This window comes from Phalacrocorax carbo, chromosome 2, assembly GCF_963921805.1.
Source record: "Phalacrocorax carbo chromosome 2, bPhaCar2.1, whole genome shotgun sequence".
In the NCBI taxonomy this organism is placed as follows: domain Eukaryota; kingdom Metazoa; phylum Chordata; class Aves; order Suliformes; family Phalacrocoracidae; genus Phalacrocorax; species Phalacrocorax carbo.
In genome coordinates this window covers 47641870-47662141 of record NC_087514.1, presented here as the reverse complement: position 1 = coordinate 47662141, position 20272 = coordinate 47641870, and the positions used below count along the sequence as shown (strand labels likewise).

At 38.2% G+C, this 20272-nt stretch overlaps 1 protein-coding gene across 3 annotated transcripts in view; it reads left to right on the top strand.

The window, feature by feature from the left end:
* ASXL3 (ASXL transcriptional regulator 3) overlaps positions 1-20272 on the top strand; it is a 76833-nt gene that overhangs the window by 12176 nt on the left and 44385 nt on the right. The window contains exons 2-6 of one of the 3 annotated variants that reach the window (XM_064442782.1): positions 2167-3049; positions 4083-4460; positions 11834-11951; positions 12878-12997; positions 17504-17667. In XM_064442782.1, coding sequence (XP_064298852.1) covers positions 4359-4460; positions 11834-11951; positions 12878-12997; positions 17504-17667 — 504 coding nt within the window. In that variant the 5' untranslated portion in view covers positions 2167-3049; positions 4083-4358. The remainder of the gene's footprint in view (positions 1-2166; positions 3050-4082; positions 4461-11833; positions 11952-12877; positions 12998-17503; positions 17668-20272) is intronic. The other 2 variants (XM_064442780.1, XM_064442779.1) reach the window with 2 other exon arrangements.

The window sequence follows — 20272 nt, the reverse complement described above, 5'->3', positions numbered from 1 at the left end:
TGAAAGTCAGATATAAACTGAAAGCATAACAATGTGAAAATTATTTTCCAGCAGCGCCAAATTAGTTCATCTTACAGCCAGGCAAATGAAAAAGAAAACCTAAAAAATTATAATTTAAAAAAAAATATTCATTCTCTCCTCTCAATTTTGAGTACGTAGGAATTGTTTTAGTCCTGTAAAGACTATAAAAAATGAAATATATCTTTTCTAATGTGTTAGCATAATGGGATAATGTTTTAATTTTTCTCATAACTGCTCTGTTAGTTATGGTTAATGGAGGTCTAGTATTTCACGCGGTAGTTTATTGCTGAGTTGTTGATTTAGGCTTAAGTTAAGCAAAGCCTGTCCACATCTCCTCGAAACACACAAATATTTCTGCCTAGTTTTTCAAGCAGTTTGGGTTTAAATCCACAAAAAATAATAGACCTTTATCATTCACATAAGTACATATCTTGCACTTAGAGGCTTTGAGGACTGGAAAGGATTGTTAGATGAGGGTCTCACATCTGTTTGGTCAGGAAAATTGAGCAGTGGGCACAAAGCAGCTCAGTAACTGTATGGATAGTTGTGATAAAGACACACTTTTTGGAAACTTCTGTACTGATCTTTTGCGATGCGTGAACTTTCTTAAGGGTGGAGGGAGCAAGCAAAGGGAAAGGAGGGGGATAAAAGAGGAAAGCCACAAATGATTGAACTTGTATAACTGTTTAAACTCTACCATTTGTCACTTAGCAGATGTATAGCATTGAGAATAATTTTTAAAAGGGCAAACTAATCAGAATAGCTTAATTAATACAAAAAGATGGAAGTCTTTGAAAATGTTCCCTAAGGCAGTAGGGTTAGAGCAACATCAGAAAGTTAAGTAATCGATTAGAAGAAATTAGTTTTAATTAAGTTGATGGCAATTAGATCCTGTACTTCAGAGTATGACAGTATTATTACATATCAGCAAAATAATTTCTTTATGTACAGTATCAGACAAATGGACGTTTGTATTGTGGAATAGTAGGGGATTTTTGCTTTGTTTTCTCTAAAGTTTCAGGTGTTGGCTACTGCCATACACACGCTGCAGATCTGATTTAATTTGAAATTGTAGCAGAGGTGAATAAACTTTAACAGGGATTTTATTTATAAAATTGCTGTTGGAAATGTGTTCTTTCACCTTCCAGTCTTTCTATTGCTTGTATGGATACATAATACCTAAAATTTGTACAAAGGCGACCCTGTAGTACCTGTGAATACACAAGAAACTTTAGACAGTTGTATGCAACACTCCTCCAACTGATACTAACTTACTGGTTCCATGCTAAAGTAACAGAAGATGAGCCATCATGCTCTCAGCAAGCGCTTATACTGTATAAAGATATATATACTCTATATATGTCGTAATGGGGTCTTCCCTAGCTATTGCTTTTTCCTATTACTAAACAGTCTTCACAGAATAAAAACCTACAAGATAGTCTTTCAAATAAGTTATTTAGAAACAGTGGGTTCTTCACTTTAACTTGATCTTGTGTGTATTTGTTTTGTAATCCGTCAAAATTGAAGTGAGAGGCAATTTGATAATGTGCAGTGCTGCTTGAAGATCTGAGCTAGAATTAAAATATTTTTTCTACTGTTTATCTACTTATTAACCACTCTAGTCATATGTAACTCTCTTTAAAGTATTATATGCTGGATTTATGTAAGATTTGATTTTTTATGAATTATAGAGGTATTTTCCTGGGTTTAGATTGCAAAGAGCAATCTCATGTTTCGTTGTAACAGTCTGCATTTTTGGATGTTCTCATGGATCAAATTAGTCACAACAATGCATTTCTTGGGCTATGCTAGGAGCTTGGAGGAAAAGGCATTTTCTGAGCCCTGGTTCTTGGTCTTGATTTCTCTCAGGTAGAATTGGATCTGGACTACTTTGCAGGGGCTGAGGAGGTTTGCAGTTGCAGTGGATTCTCACAAGTGCTGTGTCACAGTTCAGGCATTCATGCTTCTTTTTCATTTTTGAGGGAGTTTCAGTTTTGCTCTTGTATTGTATCTGAGTGTAATGTCCAACAAAATAGTTTCCATTCATGAGGGTTTAGACAAAAGAGTCTGTGGTGTGGAGCTGCCTTTTATGCTTGGCTTTCTGATGGCAGATTTTACAGATTTCTGTTTCCCTTTTGCTGTTAGAAGTGCTTGGGTATGTGTGCCCAGCTGTTGCTGATATAGTACCTTTGAAAAGAAGGTTTATGGCATGCTGTCACACGCTGGTTTCCTATCAGTACTGATCAGTTCCATACTGATCTACCTCATTTTCACACTCGGGAGTTTTGGCATGCAGACCCATGTAAGGACCTCTTCCTGGGAAAGTACTGAACTACGTCTGCATTTGCTAGCTGTGGTACATGGTCACACTACTGTGTGAATTACTCTTGCTCTGGACAAGGCTAACTCAAGTACGGACATCAAGTCATGGCATAGTATCTACCATGCTCCTCTCTGGTCCAGTTTCTGTTCCATTGACTTGAGGTGATACTTTTTTGGAAGTCTTCGCTATGTGCAGATTTGTCTCTATCTGTCAAGATGTTCTTGGAGCATTTCTCAGAAGAAACGATCATACCTGCAAACTGGCTTCATGTAGGTAACACTGAGCATGTGTGAATATCCAGGACATTGAGGTGATATTAGTGTCTGTTGGACTCTGATAGCCAAATATTAAGAGCACCTTGTCCATCAGTGTACCAGTTTTTTCCTGGGGCAGTACCAAGAGAGGATAAAGAACTTGAAGATGCACTATAACGATGTCTGGGATGATAGTAGACCTTCCAGACATGGAAGAAAATCCTGCCTCACTTTTGGCACTTTGGAATCAGCACCAAGAAGGGTACCCATAAATTTTCTGTTGGGAGAAGAGAAGGATACTCCATTCAGACTCAGGATCTGAATACAGACCAGGACATGTCTGAGACTGTGCTGGGCATCCAGATCTCTTTGTAGAGACAGAAACTCCAGAGACAGCAGCCAAGTGGGTTTGGGAGGAGAGAAGCTCAGGAAATAAGGGAATCTACACAAGGTATGTTACTGCCGTGGTTTGTTTTGTTTTTCTTAACTTTGGGCTTTGTTTGCATGCTTGGTGGCTGGGTTCATATATGTGCCACTATTTCATTTATAAAGTGGGTAGATGCAGTTTTCTATGGAGAAGGAAGGCACCCATCCATATGATTTGTTCTTATAGTAGAAGTGGCAACTCCACGTGCCTTTTTTTCCATTGGATGCTGTCAGGCCCCAAGCAGTAAGAGAGCTATGGGGAAGTTACAGTTTGGCTCACGTGTTGCTTCTGAGTTATTGGACATTAGACCTGTACAGCTCTAAATAACATTTCAGGCTGACTTTTCTAGCACAACTGTATTTATTATCTGAAACCAACCTATAACCTGAAGCAACAAGAGACTAAATTTCAGAGCAAAATGGTGAACAGTGTAAGTAACCCTGATTTACCCAAATTCACAGGACTAGTTTATCAAGATTTCTTTGTTTGTTTGTTTTTTAAGGACACAGGTGTCCAAGTGCTTAGGTTGGCACTGAAGGTAGAATCCTGATCTCCCTTGATGCTGGTGTGGATTTGCTTTCCTGTCTTCGGCTCAGGCACACTGCTTATCTTGCTTTGAGAGAAGAACAAGAGCAAACTCACCAGTCTTGCTCCCTCCACACTCATTCTGTTAGGACTTCTTTCCTTGACTACAGCCAGATGCAGGTTATCTTGAAGCATTTTACTGTCTGTAGAAAGTAATCCACTATGAGTCTGTCTGCAGTGTCTATCCTTTGACTCATTGGAGCAACTACTCACTCTCATGTTCTGATATAAGCCTGATATATTTTCCTGCCCTCCTTTCCCTTCCTTGCCCCCAAAGAAATAGAGGTGACAGACGAGATCATTATGATTATGTCCTTATCACTTAGAATTTGACCACAGGGTGTCTTCCTGAAAGGATCTGAAAATCCACTGTGAACTGAGAGGAATTTTTTTGTACTGAATTCCTTGGTATAGAGTGTTTGCTGCAGTTTCTCAGCGTCTCTGTTAACCATTTTCCTATGTTTCATTTCAGATCCTACCAATTTACCAAGGCCACAGTTGGACAATTCTGGCTCCCTAGCTGAAGCATTTGATCAGATGTCTGGCAACATAAGTGATGATTCTTGACAAATTTTCCTGTCAACAAATGGAAAACAAGGAAAGCATGTTGCTTTTTGACTTCTAGAGAGACATGGGAAGGGACAGTGGAATTTACAAAATGCATTCAGAAAAATGGAAGTTCGAAGATGATAAACTAAACTGATTTTCTGATTGCCAAGACAAGTCTAGGGAAGAGGACAGAGAAACTATGGCAGGGAGACTGCATAATGGGGAAAAGAAGCTGGAAGAGCAAGAGTTCCAGCAGGAGCTCTTCAGGGAGTACATGCATTGCCCGAAGGCAGGCTGCACGGTATGTCCCTCTAAAGGTCCCTATACATGGGCAGCATGTACTAGCTGCTCAACACAGTGCTTTGGTAAGACACAAGACAATGTTTATGAGACTTTCTTCTGGGTCTTTCTATGGTCCTCAGCCCTTACCTGTGATGGAAAGAAAGGGACAGGAATCCACACAATGCCTCTGTTCTTTTTGTACTGCTTTTTAATAACTAGCTCCCAGTTGCTGGGCATTCTGCTTGTTTTTTCCTCTGGGGTTGTTTGCATAGCATGCTTTTTGCAGCACTCCTGCATGTTTCCTTTTTTTAATAAATGTATTTTCCAGAATTTCTTACTCTGAGACATAACTGGGAAGAATTTTAAAGCAATGTTAGAACAGTACCCTTGTGAAGTGTAGTTGCCCCTCTATCTCACTGTGGGACAGTGTCCCTCACTTAAAATATGTCCTGACATGAACATTACCTTTGGCTAAATCTGCCACTGCTATGTAGTGGAATCTGCTTCCCAAATACAGGTCGAAAGTGCTCTCTTTGTACTGTTCTATAGATGCAGTTGCTTGTCCCAAGTCTCAGCCAAGCTGGTGATAGTGGCCTAGTTATAAGCATCGCATTTGTCTGATAATATTTTTCTTCAGCTAACCTGGGGAACTATTTAAGACGAATTAGTCACTGCTACTGTATTAATGCTAAATATCAGCCCTGGAGATGAGAGTCCCAGTCAAGCTTTCCCAGGGATATTACATGATTTTTCCATATAGGGCATTTGGGTGTCTAAGTGAATATCTTCCTCTGGGCCATATGAAAAGAACAGCTTTTCATTTGTATTGTTTATAACATGGAAGTATACCCAGGTGGCAATGAATCATCCCTTGATTTTGAAGTGCATCCTAGAAATGGTTGGCCTTTTCAGGGAAAGATAGGACTTGGAACAGCTCACAAATCTTCAGAGCTCTAGGAAGCCTCCTACAAAATGCTGACAAGCAGTTATCTACAAATGCTGTTCCAGGAGCTGTTGGGTAGGTCCCCAGAAGGCTGTGCGCTCAGGATGTGTGGGCATGTGGCAGAACCCAAACTGAAACAGGATGTCTGGCAGAAAGGCATTACACTGTAACTGCTTACATTGGTGCAATGTGAATCGGTGCACCTGTTTCTCTGAGAAGGTAATATGACAAGATTTTTTTATCTGGAAAATGGCAGTCTAGCCCTGAACCCCCACTGTATGCTTTGGGCCACACGCAGAGTATCTTTGCAAATTTGACCTAATGGAAAATGTTGATTACTGTTTTAAGATTTTGTATTGACATTGCTCTCTTTATTTTAGTTTGTTTTTAAACTGCTTTCTACAAACTGTTTCCTTACCTATATGTGCTTTGTTGTGCCAAGAGACAGATTTCCCCATAAAGCACTTTTCAGCTGGTAGATATTATTAGTTTAATACTGCACAGACAATTTAAAATAACTCAACACACTTCTCTGGAAAAAAAGTGTCACTGAGTTGTTGCATATGCCATCATCATTCCCATTCACATGCAAGTCAGAACAGACGTTGAACACATCATAGGGTTTTGTCCTTCTCTTGTTTCTGTGGTTGGGAAAGCAACAAAAATGTTTACTTTGCGGTCTGTTGTGATCTGCAGCCACTGTAGCTGTGAATGCATTATTGTAATCCTATAGAAGGTAGTGCTGGCTTGCAGGTGTACAGGCATACACATAAACATCTCTGTGTGTCTGCACCGCGAATGTCCAAGCATTTTAGTTCCATGTTGGTTAACATACAGATAAATGTTCAGTTGTTAATATATACTGTAGTTGTACAGAAAGACCCTGACCACTACTGGGACCTAAAGAATAAATATGTAGCAAGAAATTATTTTTGTTCCAAATACCGATGTGTCACAGGGTAGGAGGATGGCATGGGACAAGAATAGATGCTTATTCGAGAAGTTAGAGTTTGAAAAGAAACCCTAAGCCTCCAAACATCCAGCCTGGTGTTCTACCACTACTCTTCGTCTCCAAATGATGAGTTGGGTACACTTGGCACCAGTACTGTTATGTTTGGTGTGCAAGTCTGGTTGGGAGGAAATTAATTTGCTCTGTGCTTTGGAAACGGCAATTTGTACTTTGTAGCTGTTTCCATAAGACATCATTATTATTGTTTTAATCTTGCGTTTGCGTGCTTATAACTGAGTACTTTTAATGTATGTTTAATATAAGAAGTAGAGGCATCCTGAAAATAATAATATGTTTATCCTTCATGATTTGTGGTGCTTACTGTTTTATTTTAACTGCTCTGTGTATCCATGAAACAAGTTGCCACTGAGAAATTTTAATTTAATAGAGACATGGGAATTAAAGGCTGTATTAATTTTACTAACAAAATAAGGGTGAGAGCGAGGACAAAGACTAAATTTTATGGTGGTGTTAAGTGAATCAGTGATAAACTATAAATCTGTTTCATCTTTGCCAATTTGGGAACCATGGCCATGATGTAGAGTTGGTATTTATTTTGTGCAATAGATTTTTCTCAGTGTATTGTAGCTTGTGTTTCTCACATGGCAGAACGGAAAAATTCCATAGCTTTACATTTCTGATCCGTAATGTGTGAAATTTCAAAGGTTATGTTTCATGATCTGAGTTTCAGAATGTAGACTTGACATTTATGGAACAAATAGAAATCTGGGACAATGTTGCTTAATGCAACCGAGTGTTACATATCTTTGTTTTTAATAACTTAATTTTTAACATTCTCAGCATGTCATGCATTTAAGCTCAAATGAAAGTGGTTTTCTGCATTAATGGTTTATCTGTATGCTGCATTTTTTCATTCTGAGTTGAAAAGATGTGGGAAAGAAAAATAATAAAAAAGTATCCCTAGCAGCAGTAAAATCAGAGCATAGAGCTTGACATTTTGCTTCTGGTGCTCTTTTGGGGATGTATTTTCCCCCTCTCTCCAGTTGCCTTTTAGTTTATATTGTTTCCTTTCATTCCTTCTTCAAAGACAACTTTATTAGTTTTTTCTGAAGAGAGTCAACCATTTTGTCATATGTCTGAAGAAGTCTTTCCTGTGTTAAGATGATCTAAATATGAAATGATTATTCTTAAGAACAGATAACGACATTCACGAACCCTCCAACACACTGCTATACTCCAGCAGGGCCATGAGCTTCCCGAAAAAGAGAAGGAGACTTGTTCTTGTCTGCTTGGAATTAGATGATCACTGTTAATTGCATGGTGTTTTTCTTTTGCCATCTATCTTCAGAGTTTATGTTTTCTTAATACTCATCTTTTTATGTTATTTTGAGTTCTTCGGATGAAAATGGATTGATAGGTTACTTAAAGATTTTGGCAATAAAAATAATTTCATTAAATTAATTATGCCAAGCCCTGTATAATGACCGTGGCAGTGTTATTCAACAGATGGTCACAGGTTCATTTTTATGAATGGGAATATTGGGAATTCTTCATATTCATTATGTGCGAGAGATTCACAGATGTCCTTTGCAGATCTGCTTGTGAAAGGCTGGAAGTAAGTACTATATTTTGGTGGTGATTTTAAGAGAGCTTTTGATGTTTAACTTGTATACCACATGAACTTTCATTTTCTTTCTCTCCTTTTTTATTTATGTGCTGTTCAGATAGGATGGTAGTAATGTTTTACAGAATACTTCAACAGTAATCAGTTCTAGGAATTTACAACTTGCAGATTTTTTAACTTTGGCATTTAGCACAAGGTGAATGAATACCTTTGAAATGTAAACACAGAGTCTCATTAAAGAAAAATATACTTTATGTAAGCTATCATATGTGCTGTATGTGTTTCTCTCTTACTTTCCATAGTAAAAATGTCACCTTATCATTTCATGGAGTCGTCAGCTCTTTCTTGCAGATCTATAGGAAGCCCGGCTAGGAGGTTGGTTATCTCTAAGTATGGATGAGATACAAAAGGCTATGTCAGTAAAAGATGCCAATGTAGTTTGTGTCAGCTGCTGTTTCTGAATCTACAGTGAGATCTGGAACCATTTTTTAATAAATTATAAAATTTCTCATTTTCTTCAGTGCTAGTTACAAATTTGATTCATCTACTTTGTGTTTGTTCCCTTCACCAGAAGAGCCAAAACTAGAGGTTTATTTGCTCATGGTGACTAGGAAAGCACTAAATTAGCTTGGCGTACTGAAAGCTCAATATAGCAAAGTGTTTGGTGTATGTTTCACTTTGAGTAATCCCATTGACTTCCCAGCTAAGTAGAATTAATCTTGGGATGCAAGATTCTTGTCTTATCCACAGTAGTCTTGTATCCTAAAATTAATATCCCTCAGGCTAAGTGTAGAGAAGTTATATATTTGTCCTCAGCAGAGACTGCACAGTGTCCTTGGTTTATGCTTAACTCCTTCTGGTGTTTGGCTTTACTAGTAACTAAGTGTCGGTTGGCAATTTCTCCCTCTGTTGCTTTGCTCCTACCGTTGTCTTGCAAAGACCATGCAGCTTTAAATTCAAAGGAGAATTAACACAAAATTGTTGTGATTACCTGGGAATAATATGTCCCGCTAAACAGTATGACTGAGCAAAATCTCATCTGTCCCTTTACCCTGCAGATCAAATGATGGAGTATTGATGCTTTTGTACCCTCCTCCTCTGTCATATCTCTCCTTTGACAAATGAAAAGACAGAGGCATGGGGAAGATTATTCGTCTGTTCTCTGGGCACAGCGTAATTCATTGGCACTTTGTCTTAAAACTTTGACTTAGATTTTGATGTCCATATGGTTTTAATTTTTCTTCCATTCTACAACCTGTCTTTCAGGTGTCCACATGTGTGTAGCTTTACTGTCAGCTTGAGCCATCCCGTACAGACTGATTTCCAAACTTAACTATGGGCCCTGCACAGTGATCGGTTCCTTGTGTTGTGAAACTGGAGGAGATGGGGGAGGGACTGGTAGTGAAACAATGAACGTTAGGGAAAAAGAAACCCTGAAAAGCAAATGTGTGTCAAAGGGAAATGGTATCTTTAAGGCTTATGCTTGATCCTCACCTGTTGAGGTGCTTGGCCTGTAGCTCAGAAGTGGGCTGTGCCTGCAAGTAAATAGTTCTGGCAGCAACATTTGCCTGCTCCCAGACGTGATCCCTGCTCTTGTGGCTCCGAGTGCCCAGAGAGTGCTGGGATGAGCCATGTCTTGTGTTAGTGCTCAGTCAGTATGGGGTGGCCTGTGCTTCTTGGCAGTGCCAGATGGTTTGCATAAATGTGTGCTTAAGGTCTGAAAGTGGCCTTCCTGCAACACAAAAGAAGGTAAGTGGTGCGCCTGACAAAGATTGGGTACCCCTGCCCTCGCATGCGTAGCGCCAGTGTCACCTAAGATGTACGAATGCTGACTGCCTGTCATTGGTGGAGGATACACTGCTGCTTACTCTCTCTCATTCCTGGGAGTTCAGACAAAAGCATTGAAAATCAACTGTGAGGCTTTACAAATAGTCTACCTTTGTCACAGTGGCTGTATAAATCATTAAAATTGTATTTCCTTATGGATGCTGGCAGCAAGGCTGTGGTCACTGGTAGAGGTGGAAATTGTCTTGAAAGGTCAGGAGGAGGCTGGAGGAGAACATGGGGCATTGTTTGTGCTCTCAGCTGTTGCTGTTTGTCCAGGGATGATCACACTGAGGGTGGATGTTTCTTCTCTGTGCTCTTCATCAGGCAAATCAGGCTGTGGTGCACCACAATACAGAGTTTGGGTTGTGGTTATACTGGTATGCTGTTAGCACAGAAGTTGGCTGTCCTTTCACTTAATTTTTAGTCAACTATTTCTTTGTGTCTCAGTGGTATTACTATTCAGTAAGGATCACCTACTTTGACACTTAGCTTGGCAAGACTCTGCAGTGAGGGTCATTTCTGGAATTTGGGGGAATTTTTGAGAAATGTTAACATTTTTGAATCTTCCGTCTGCAAGTCTGGCTGTGCTTGCTCAATACCAGTAAGAATTTTGTCTCAAAAATGTGTGAAGTATAGGCTGTTCTTCATGGCTTTCTGCTTGCTTCTTTGGTTTAGTGCAGATCTGACCAGCTTCCTCTCTTTGTTTGATTTCAAGTGTTCTAATTTGCTTTTTATTGCACAGTGCTTATGTGTCTTTTAAGAAGTGTACTATAAAAGGGGTTAATCGATAAAATAGCTTTTGTGTGGCTTGGTGTTTTTTATGTTCTGTAGTGTGTTATTTAGAGGAATAGAGTGATATTGATTTTTTTTTTCAGAGGGTTTTTTTTTTATTTAGCTATGTGAACATTTTGGAAAGATATTACAGATTAATTGGAGTTACAGACTTAAACCTTATATGGCATCAGTCATTCATGCTCATAAACCTACAGGGATAGTTCATATCAAATATGTTCCTTGTTGATATTGTATTACTTTAATATATCCCCCCAAGATCATAACACAGATCACAGTTATAAAAAGAGAGTGCACAGTAAGACTGGAGAAAAATAGACAGGAGGATAGGAAAGCCGAGCCCATTCTGATTAATTCCAGAATTTTGATGCTTGCAAGTATATTAATTGGCAAGTGTTCATATTTGTATGTTTTAAGATCTTTTGAATCAGGTATAATTTTCCATATAAAACAGTCTGACAGGTACTTGCTATTTCTAATCTTTAAATATTTTGTATTACATTATCAACCCCGTATTCGATCCATTTATGAAACACAAAGCACTCCCATTTGTAGAGATTTATTCTTGTATCGTTTTCCCCCAGATTTGCTAGAACACCATCATGTTCGTGTTCTGAAGGTTAATGCCCAAAGTCAAACAGACAGAAGCCAAGTGCTGCAAGGTTTCCAAGATTAGGACTGATTCCCTTCACAAAAATAAATGATTCCTGCCATGTTCAGTGATTTTGTGCAGCACTACTCACGGCTGAGTGAGTGCATCAATACTGTAGTCCTTACATGCTGTACATACTGATGACACTCTGTGTTAACTTGATTGACTGAGCAGTATACTGGAGAGGATGCACCTGCGAGAGATGTGCAGACATACATATTTTTATTCTGGTTTTGAAACATTTATTTTACATTTTTTTCACTTGGAAGTCTTAGTTTCACATCCCATGGGTTATCATGTTGTGCTGTTAAGGTAGAGCAAACAGTTACGTGCTTCTTTGTTGTCAAAACTGTATTGGAGAATGATCTAAGGTGCATCTTCTTTCTCTTCATAACCAAAAGCCTGATTTTATGTTTTAAAGGAAAATGACATAAAGGGGATGAGTGTGAAGTCTGGCAAGTCAGTAGCCTATGTAAATTATGCTTGTTTTAAGAGAGTCAGTTTAATGGTAGAGAAATGTCTCATGTAATTCACTTATAAGCATTTTTTTGTTACATTTTTATGTTTTGTTATCGTTTTTGTAGGCTTTAAGACAACAGCAGAAAAGAAGAAATGGAGTCTCAATGATGGTAAACAAGACTGTTCCTCGTGTTGTTTTGACACCATTAAAGGTGTCTGATGAGCAGTCGGATTCACCTTCAGGTAAATAGCTAAAGGACCGTTTGCAAGATCAGCTCCAGTAACAGAGCCTTCCTCTGCATCAGCTGTGTAGCATACAGAATTTGGAACTGCTGAAATAATATTTCCACTTGGTGGCTTTGTTTAATATCTTTATTTCCTTATCAAATCTGGTGTCTCAAGGATGGAGATTTTTCTTTAATAAAGAACTGAAGGCACAGAGTAAAATGACAATTGGTAACAGCAGCAGCTTTAAAGGAATGCAAAGTAACATTTTGTTTGGCTCTGGAACTATAATGGAGGACCACATGCTGGTATTCAATGCCATAAAAGGGGGAGGGGGGAAAAAAAGCAAGCTTCTCTGTGAATGTGAATTTGTGTCTCAATTCTGCATTGCAATACTCAGATCCTTTTGTTAGCTTTTTTCTTCTGGTACCATGCTTATCACTGCAGCATAACCTTGACCTTTAGTTCTGGTGGTTAAGTTGCTTCATTTTAAGATATTTCTGTGTCTATGTTTAACACAAATTGACAATTATATTTCCAGGCATATCTCTTCTATGAATGTTTCTTCACAAAGAAATGATCTTTTTTCACCTTTAGATTGCTTTACTGCCCCATAACTTGAGGTTAAAATATTTTTAAAGATATCTCTCGGGCATTATAGGAAAACATTATTTTTATTAGATCAGTGAACATTTTTATTGACTGCAGTGTTCAGTAAACTTTAGTTTTCAGCACTTAATTGATTTATTGAGCTTTTACTTCCATTTCCTCTGATGATGAGGAATAGTGTGGTGACCAGAGAAGTGTATTGCCTTTCAGCAAGTTGTAGTACATTTTTTTTAAATCCTATTTTTGTTTTTTTTTACAGTGTAGGGAGAGTTGGGGGGATTATTGGTACAAGTGCACCAGTGTCATGTTTGGGATGTTATTTTTTTATTTCTAAGGATCTGAATCTAAAAATGGTGAAGCAGATGGTTCTGATAAAGAGATGAAACATGGGCAAAAGTCTCCAACTGGAAAACAAACAAGCCAGCACTTAAAGAGGTTAAAAAAATCTGGTTTAGGTGAGTAGGAGTAAAATAAATATCTTGCTTGGCTTTGTAATAGTGATATTTTTCTAAACTCTGTGTTCTCTGTAAAAGTTCTATTTTCTGGTTTCTCTGTCCCTTTTTCAAATTCAGCAGCTGACTCCTTCTCAAGAAGGCATCTTTATTTCTGGCTACCTGTAAAAAGCCATGGGCAATTTTTTTTTCCCCCCAGAATGCTTTTCTGTAGTTGCTTTTTAAAGTTTGACAGACCTAAGCAACTGCAGGCAGACAGGTTATTTAGCAATTAACTTCTGATTGCTGCATTATGATTTTTTGCGGGGATGGGGGTGGAGTGTAGCAAATATTCTTTTGTCCTGGTAAATTTGCTTGCAGTCTAGTATGCATTTATTCCCAAAGATAATAACATATTTGCTTATGTACCGGCCCTATTAGAAGTTAACCCTCTCTTCTCCATTTGCATTATTCCACGTCATATAGAGATTTGACATATCATTTTGGGTTGATTCTCTTTCTTGGGTTGATTTGTTTCTTCAGCTGGATCCTTAATTATTTTGAACCCACATCTCTTGAGGTGGTAGATACAGTTTCTGGCTTTATTTTCTGTGGTTTTTTAGCAAGATTCATGGATGATGATCTGTAATTAATAAAGAATTTTCTCTGAAGAGATGCTAAGAGTAAATTCTCAGTAGCTCCATGTGATAGGCAGATTTTCCTGCTCTGCACGAAATATAATTGGAAATGTTCCCTAAGGAGCAGAAAATGTAGTGTTCACTAAGACTCTGTTCTCAGCTAAAATAAAGCAGAATAATTACATAACTGTTTCTTTATCTTTACAAAGGACTTTTTGCATTCAGCAGACTGCGGAATCATTTCGAGAAGTATGTTTCAATGTGGCCATATTAGAAAAGTTAGCAAACAAGCTTTTTGTAGTGGCTGGATCATCCTAAAAATTACTTAGTGTCTGTCTTTGTGGTGATAAGATTGTTCTCTATTAACGATCCGGCCTAGTCCCATTTTTATACATAACGATTCTGTAATAGCTTGAAGGTACTTCCTAAATATCATAGGTTGGTTGTTAAGTATGCTATTGCCAGTTCATGGCAAACAGTTTCCTGCAAGTCTTGTTGTATCACAGCCTCCCATGAAAGTGTACTTTGGTTTCATATATGCTCTTTCTGCAGATTACTCATCAGTCTCAGATGGACAGCTAGTTCTCTATGTTGATCAAGTGGCGTTGTTCAAAACTGAAAATACTCCTTCAGTATTGCAACTTTTGCTATACGAAGATACGTTCAATTTTAGATGATTACCTGTAACTTTTCTCTACATTTAAGACTGAGATACATCACTTGATGTATACATTCGTCCTCATCCCCAGATATTTCATACACTGTTGGCCAATGATACCAAATGTAGAGTGAATTCATTAGATATTTTGGTGGATTTCAGAAAAAGTCCTCTGGCCTTTTGGGACACCACACTTGCAATGTAGGGAACTTCATGTAAGGTTTAATGGTTTCTGTTCTTGTACCTGCTGAAACGTTTCTCTTATGACATACTATTTCTCGGGATACTAACAGAACAGTTGTTGAGCATCTTTGAGAATAGGTCCAGTGTCCTATATGGTGCACAATTCAGTTCCAGACATTGTTTGGTTGTCTGAAACTCTGCTGATCTGCCCAACATTCACTGCATGTTGTGTTTGGTAGACTTTCTGAGCTCCCATTAAATATGACTACTTTTTCCCCTTTTAGTTAACTAATTCTGCTGACTATGTGATTTCTATCCTTTTCCTATTTTGATTTTTATACTTCGATGCAGAACCATGGTGCTCCCATCCTTTTCATAGTTAATTCTCTATGTTGGAGACTATTCTTTTCCAGGGCTGCAAGCTTGAGTTTCTTTCTCATCTTCCAGGTTCCATTTCTGATCTGGGCAGTGATCCCCACAAACTCTGGTAGCAGCTATATAAGGGTTTAGAATGTCTTTCTCTGTGGAAAACAATATAAAAAACATTGGCATATGTTTTGTCATAAACTCCTCTCAGAGTTACAATTAGCTATGCAGTAGTGACACGTTCTTGTCATATTCCACAGAACTCCTACCTTCCATGTTACTCCCAAATACTTCACTAAACCTGATTACAAACTTGAGACCTGTAATAAAGGTCCTAAATTAGCCACAGGAAAGGTGCAGGAGAGAGAATTTGTTGTTGTTCTGAACAGATTTTGTTTTTTAGAGTATAGCTATGCTATCCACAGTGAGCTACTGGCCTATCATCCTAGGAATAACATCCATTTCTTCCACAAGTTGATGAAACCTCCATAGTAGCCTGTAAGTGGTTGCAGGTCAAATAAATCAGAAAACGTGTGACCCAGGCACGCAGAATTCAGTTTTACTTTCTGATACTGTCATGGGCTTTTCACACTATTAAAATCTCTGCCACTGAAGGATGTTACTGACTGTGCAATCACTTATCTTGTTTTAGTTTGGGTCATCCCTATGTGTATGTCTTCCCATAGGATATGAAGCGTTAGCTCAGGAAAACATTACTCCAGTTTGGAGTCACTTAGATGATGTATTGATTCTGTGTATTCTGTATTGATTAAAGAAAAGCATATACATGCAGGCATTAAAATCAGATACATCATACTACTTGTGTTATGCCTGGGGACTGTGTTCTTTCTGCGTTTCTATTTAGTGGGTGGAACAGATGGTGAGGACAGTTTATTGTGCTGCATTCATGACAGTGAGCACTTCTTCCATACCATTGTCCTTTATAACAGGGCATTCAATTGTTTGTAATGGAGTCTTTGCTGTACTGAAATACAGGATGTTGGAAATATGTGTTGGAAAACGTTATCTTGTTCTGAGTGCAAAGTAATCCTTGTCTCATTCAGTTAGTATTGTCTGCTGAAAACTAAAAAGAAATTGCAAGAATGTTTGTGGGAGGCTGTGACTGAATGGGAGCTTTTAGAATTTACAATTCTGCTGCATTTTTTTTCATATGTACTTTTTGGGGGTGAGGTTATAGCCTTTCAGGGGAGATCACTATAGGCCTTCCAAGACATCTGAAGTATAATTGCATTATTTTTATTACTATTGCTTTTGAGAAGTTCCTAATAATCAGTATGCCCAAATTCTCCCATTTGTAAAATACATTTATTCTTCTTAACGTGTCAGTTGTAATCCTTGCTGAGAGGTGCTGTGTGAATGCCAAATGCTATCATTGCCTATAGCAGTGGAATATTCTTTACAATTGCTTTTTTAGAGATTCTGCTGGAGTTTGTGTATGGTTTAGTTAAGACCCCTTTTGTAGCATCTTTGAAATATTTGCAAGTACAACAGACCAAAACCTGGAGGAGTTTCCTGGGAGGGTTTAGAAGCTTTTGAGTTTTTCCACCCACCTGGACTCCCCACATCTTCCATTTCCATATTGAGAATCATAATATGTTCAGACTGAGAGGAAAAAGTGATTGTAGCAGTATGTAAATACCCTGAAGCAGGTAGTAGTAATTGCTCTTGAAGGAGCTTTAAAAGGTACCTTTTAAATATTATCTTAGAAATAATAACAAAATGAGACCAGATGGGACCTCCAGTGGTCATCTAATTTGTTTTTCGGTCATAGGGCAAAATCAGTTATATACCTGCCAATCCTAACTGGTATCTGTCTAATGTATTCTTAAAGATTTCCACTGATGGAGACTATAATGCCTCCCTATGGATCTAATCCAGTGTCTCTTTGTCCTTGGTGGTTGAAAACCCTCTTTTCCCAGTATCTTAACAGAAATATTTCTTACTGTGCAAGAGTTTAAGCTCAATACCTTTGCTATCCACTGTGGACAGTCAGAAGATGTTGTTCTTTACCCCTGTGCAACAGCCATTTTTGTATTTTTCCTCACAGACCCTGTTTTCTAAACCTCTGATAATTCCTGCTGCTGCCTTCTGTCTGTTGATCATTTTAGATCATAGGTCCTTAAGAAAATTCTGAAAAATGCATCTTTTCAGACGCTTATTTAACATGTTAAATATTCTCATCTTTATGATCACTGTCTATTCACACAGGTAGGTTTTAGCACGTGCTATGGGAGAAGTTACATAGGCCATAGTGTACTGCAGATGTGCAGAGCATGGCAAAAGAGAAGCTCTCCATAATGATTGATTCACATCAGCCTTGTCAAGCAGCCTTTTTCTTGGAAATAGATGCTTATAATTATGTTGATGATGACATGAAAATTTTCTGCTGCTGCTGAGTTGAGTTGGTCTCTTGAGCTGGAAGTAAGAATATGTCAGCTGTGATGTTGACTTAAGCGAGGAACCTATAAGTGCTCTAGAGACAAATACAGGGAATATAAAAGAAGCTGTTAAGACACCTAGAAAAGGCTTTGTTACCCTTCTCAGAGTACTGTTTCTCTGGAGCTTGCTGTATTATACAATAAAAGCTAAAAACTTAAAAAGAAGAATTGTTCTTACTCTCTTCCTTTATTTATGTTTAAAGTTATTTCTGTTTATTCACTCCAGGACATTTGAAATGGACCAAAGCTGAGGATATTGACATAGAAACACCAGGATCTATTCTAGTGAACACTAACCTGAGGGCTTTAATAAATAAACACACCTTTGCTTCTTTACCTCAGCATTTTCAACAGTACCTCCTGCTTTTGCTTCCAGAAGTAGACAGGCAGGTAAGTAGCGTCATGCAATGTTTCTTTCTTTAACGAGACTTTTTTACAGTGTGTTTGCATAAGCTGATTTGATTGACTAGGAATTGTTCCAGGAAAGAATAAGAAGAAAAATTCCATACTTCCTTAGGTAAAACTGTTAGATATCAATCTAAGTTTGTCCGTCAACCAGCTCCCAGCTGGTTTTGGCTAAATGGAAACTGGCCAGCAGATCTTCTAAACTTGCCAAGTGTCTTAAATAGCTTTTCTACCTATCATGTTGAAGGTGAACTTCTCGTCTTCAAGACTATTTATGTTGAGTCTCTTTTCATCTGTGATCTCCTGGGCACTCTGCCAGGAATGTCCAGGTCACTATTAGTTTTGTTAGTTTCTTCTCCTCCTCACCTTTGACACGTGCCTACGTACGCATCTGCATCTGCTCGGCTCCAGTGCACTGAATCCATTCATTCACACCTTTTGTAAGAAATTTCTTGTTCAGAGCTCATGGCTGTAGGCTCATACGGGTTGTTAATCAGTTCTGTTGAGGAGAATGATTTGGGGGTTAACAGGGTGGAAGTAAAAGGTTAACTTCATGTTGTTTCCTACAGTGTTTGGTCCTTCCTGCATTTATTGGTCAGACTTCAGGCTTCTTAGAGCAAGCAAATATCTTTCCAACATGTCTAGCAGTTAAAATAGCAAAGAGAACCCAAAACAATTCCATTTACGCATTTGTCTCACTTCTGGATTTAAACAGTCTTACCAGTTTCAGTGGGGAATACTTACATACTTAATTCAGACACATTAACGTGCCCAAAGAGGGCTTTGTATTTTTTGCAGATGGGCAGTATCCCTCCTTTTATGTAATAACTAGAGAATGCAGGTCACTTAAATGACTGAATAAAACCTGCATCTTAAAACAGTATGTCAAATGCCATGGTTTCATTTCTTAAACTGTTAGTAGTTAGCGTCTACCACAGCAACACAGGGTAAAGCAGTGCAATACGAGACAAAAAGAGAAAGAAAAATTGTATTGATGTACATTTAGTCAGCCTCTTATCCAATTAGGTACTGTATGTTGTGGACTAAAATTATGCGCTTTGATAATGAACATTTGGTTGAATTGTTTGACTGAATTTGAAAAAGAAATTAAAACCAAAGCTATAGGAGAAACTATGTACATGTATTTATTCTCAAGCTCCCACAAGGCAGGCAAAGTCAGTATTGACAAATTTTAAAAGAACCTTTTCCCTGCTGTAGACTAGATTTTAACTTAGTGCCCAGCAAATATTTACCTGATAGTTTTGATTTTTTTTTCCTCTTGCTAGTTAATTTACCAGAAGAGATAAAAGAGATCCGTTAGGTAAAATAACGTTTTCTCTCCAGCCATTAAAGATCCATGTGTTCATGAATTACATTTCAAGTGCAGGGGCCTTATTAGGAAGTTTCTTACTTTAAAATTTATTTTTGAAAATGGAGGCTCTAGAACTGACAAGCCATTTACCTTCTTATCAGGGTTCTTACAGCAGAGTTTTTTGGCAAGAAAATCAAGAGAATATTTATTGAATTTAATCATACCTCACTAGTTAAAAGCAATGTATTTCTTTTTAAAATTTTTTTCAGAAAGCATTCACATAACGCATACATTGCAGATGTTATTTCAAAGGCTCAACACTACATAATTGGACGCTGTTACTTCACAAGCGAACTAGTCACAGAAAAGCAGTTGTCATGAGACGTTTACAGGTGTCCTTCTGTCTGTCGTATTCTCACAGCATTCCGTGGGTTTGTGTAGCATACTGTGTTTTAGCATGTGCTTGGAAGGCAGGAGCCTCCATTCATCTCTGGAAGATTAATGGAAGTGTTTGGCCTCTAAGTGTGATAGTTTGAGGGTTGTTTTCTGGTGGGGAGTGAAATAGCCCCAAATCCTCACTTTGTGGAGGTCTTAGAGAAAGAATTGCATCCCTTTTCTTGATATCTAAAAATATATCCTTTACTATGCCTAAAGAGTAGCATCCCAGATACAGACTGATGAAACCAATTAAACTCATACTCTTTTCCTTTCTGCGGCAAGTGGGAAATGCCAGTGTAGTGCTCAAGGATCAAGTGAGAGGTAGAGAGAATTCCAGCCAGGGAGCTCTGGTGGGAGTCTCTGGTGTTGGTCACTCTGACTGGACATGGCAAGGGTATTCAGTCTACCTCTTATTTCTACTGTCTAAAACAAGTGGGGCATCAAGCAAGCAAAAATGGTGTAAAACTACTCTTTGAGTTAGCTGCCCATCCCTGAGGGTTCAGTTTCATTGTGTTATATTGTCCTTTTCCTGTTTCACCTGAGAATTCCTACTCCTGCTCTTCTGGCTCTGAAGTGTTTCCTCCCTGTGCGCTGCTCTGCAGTTGGCTGCTGCTGTCTACCCCAGAGAAAGATGCATTTCTGTGTTGTCATGTGGATATAGTATGTGAAGTACTGTAATGAATGGCACTATAAAAATGTAATAGAGTTATGCAATTTGTGTATATATAGTGATCTGTGAAATAAATTACTAATGAAGTGCAGTCTCATTTAGGCTTTATTACTGTTCCACATAGAAAAACCCTATGATGAATGATCCTTTGTCATTTCTGTCATAAACAC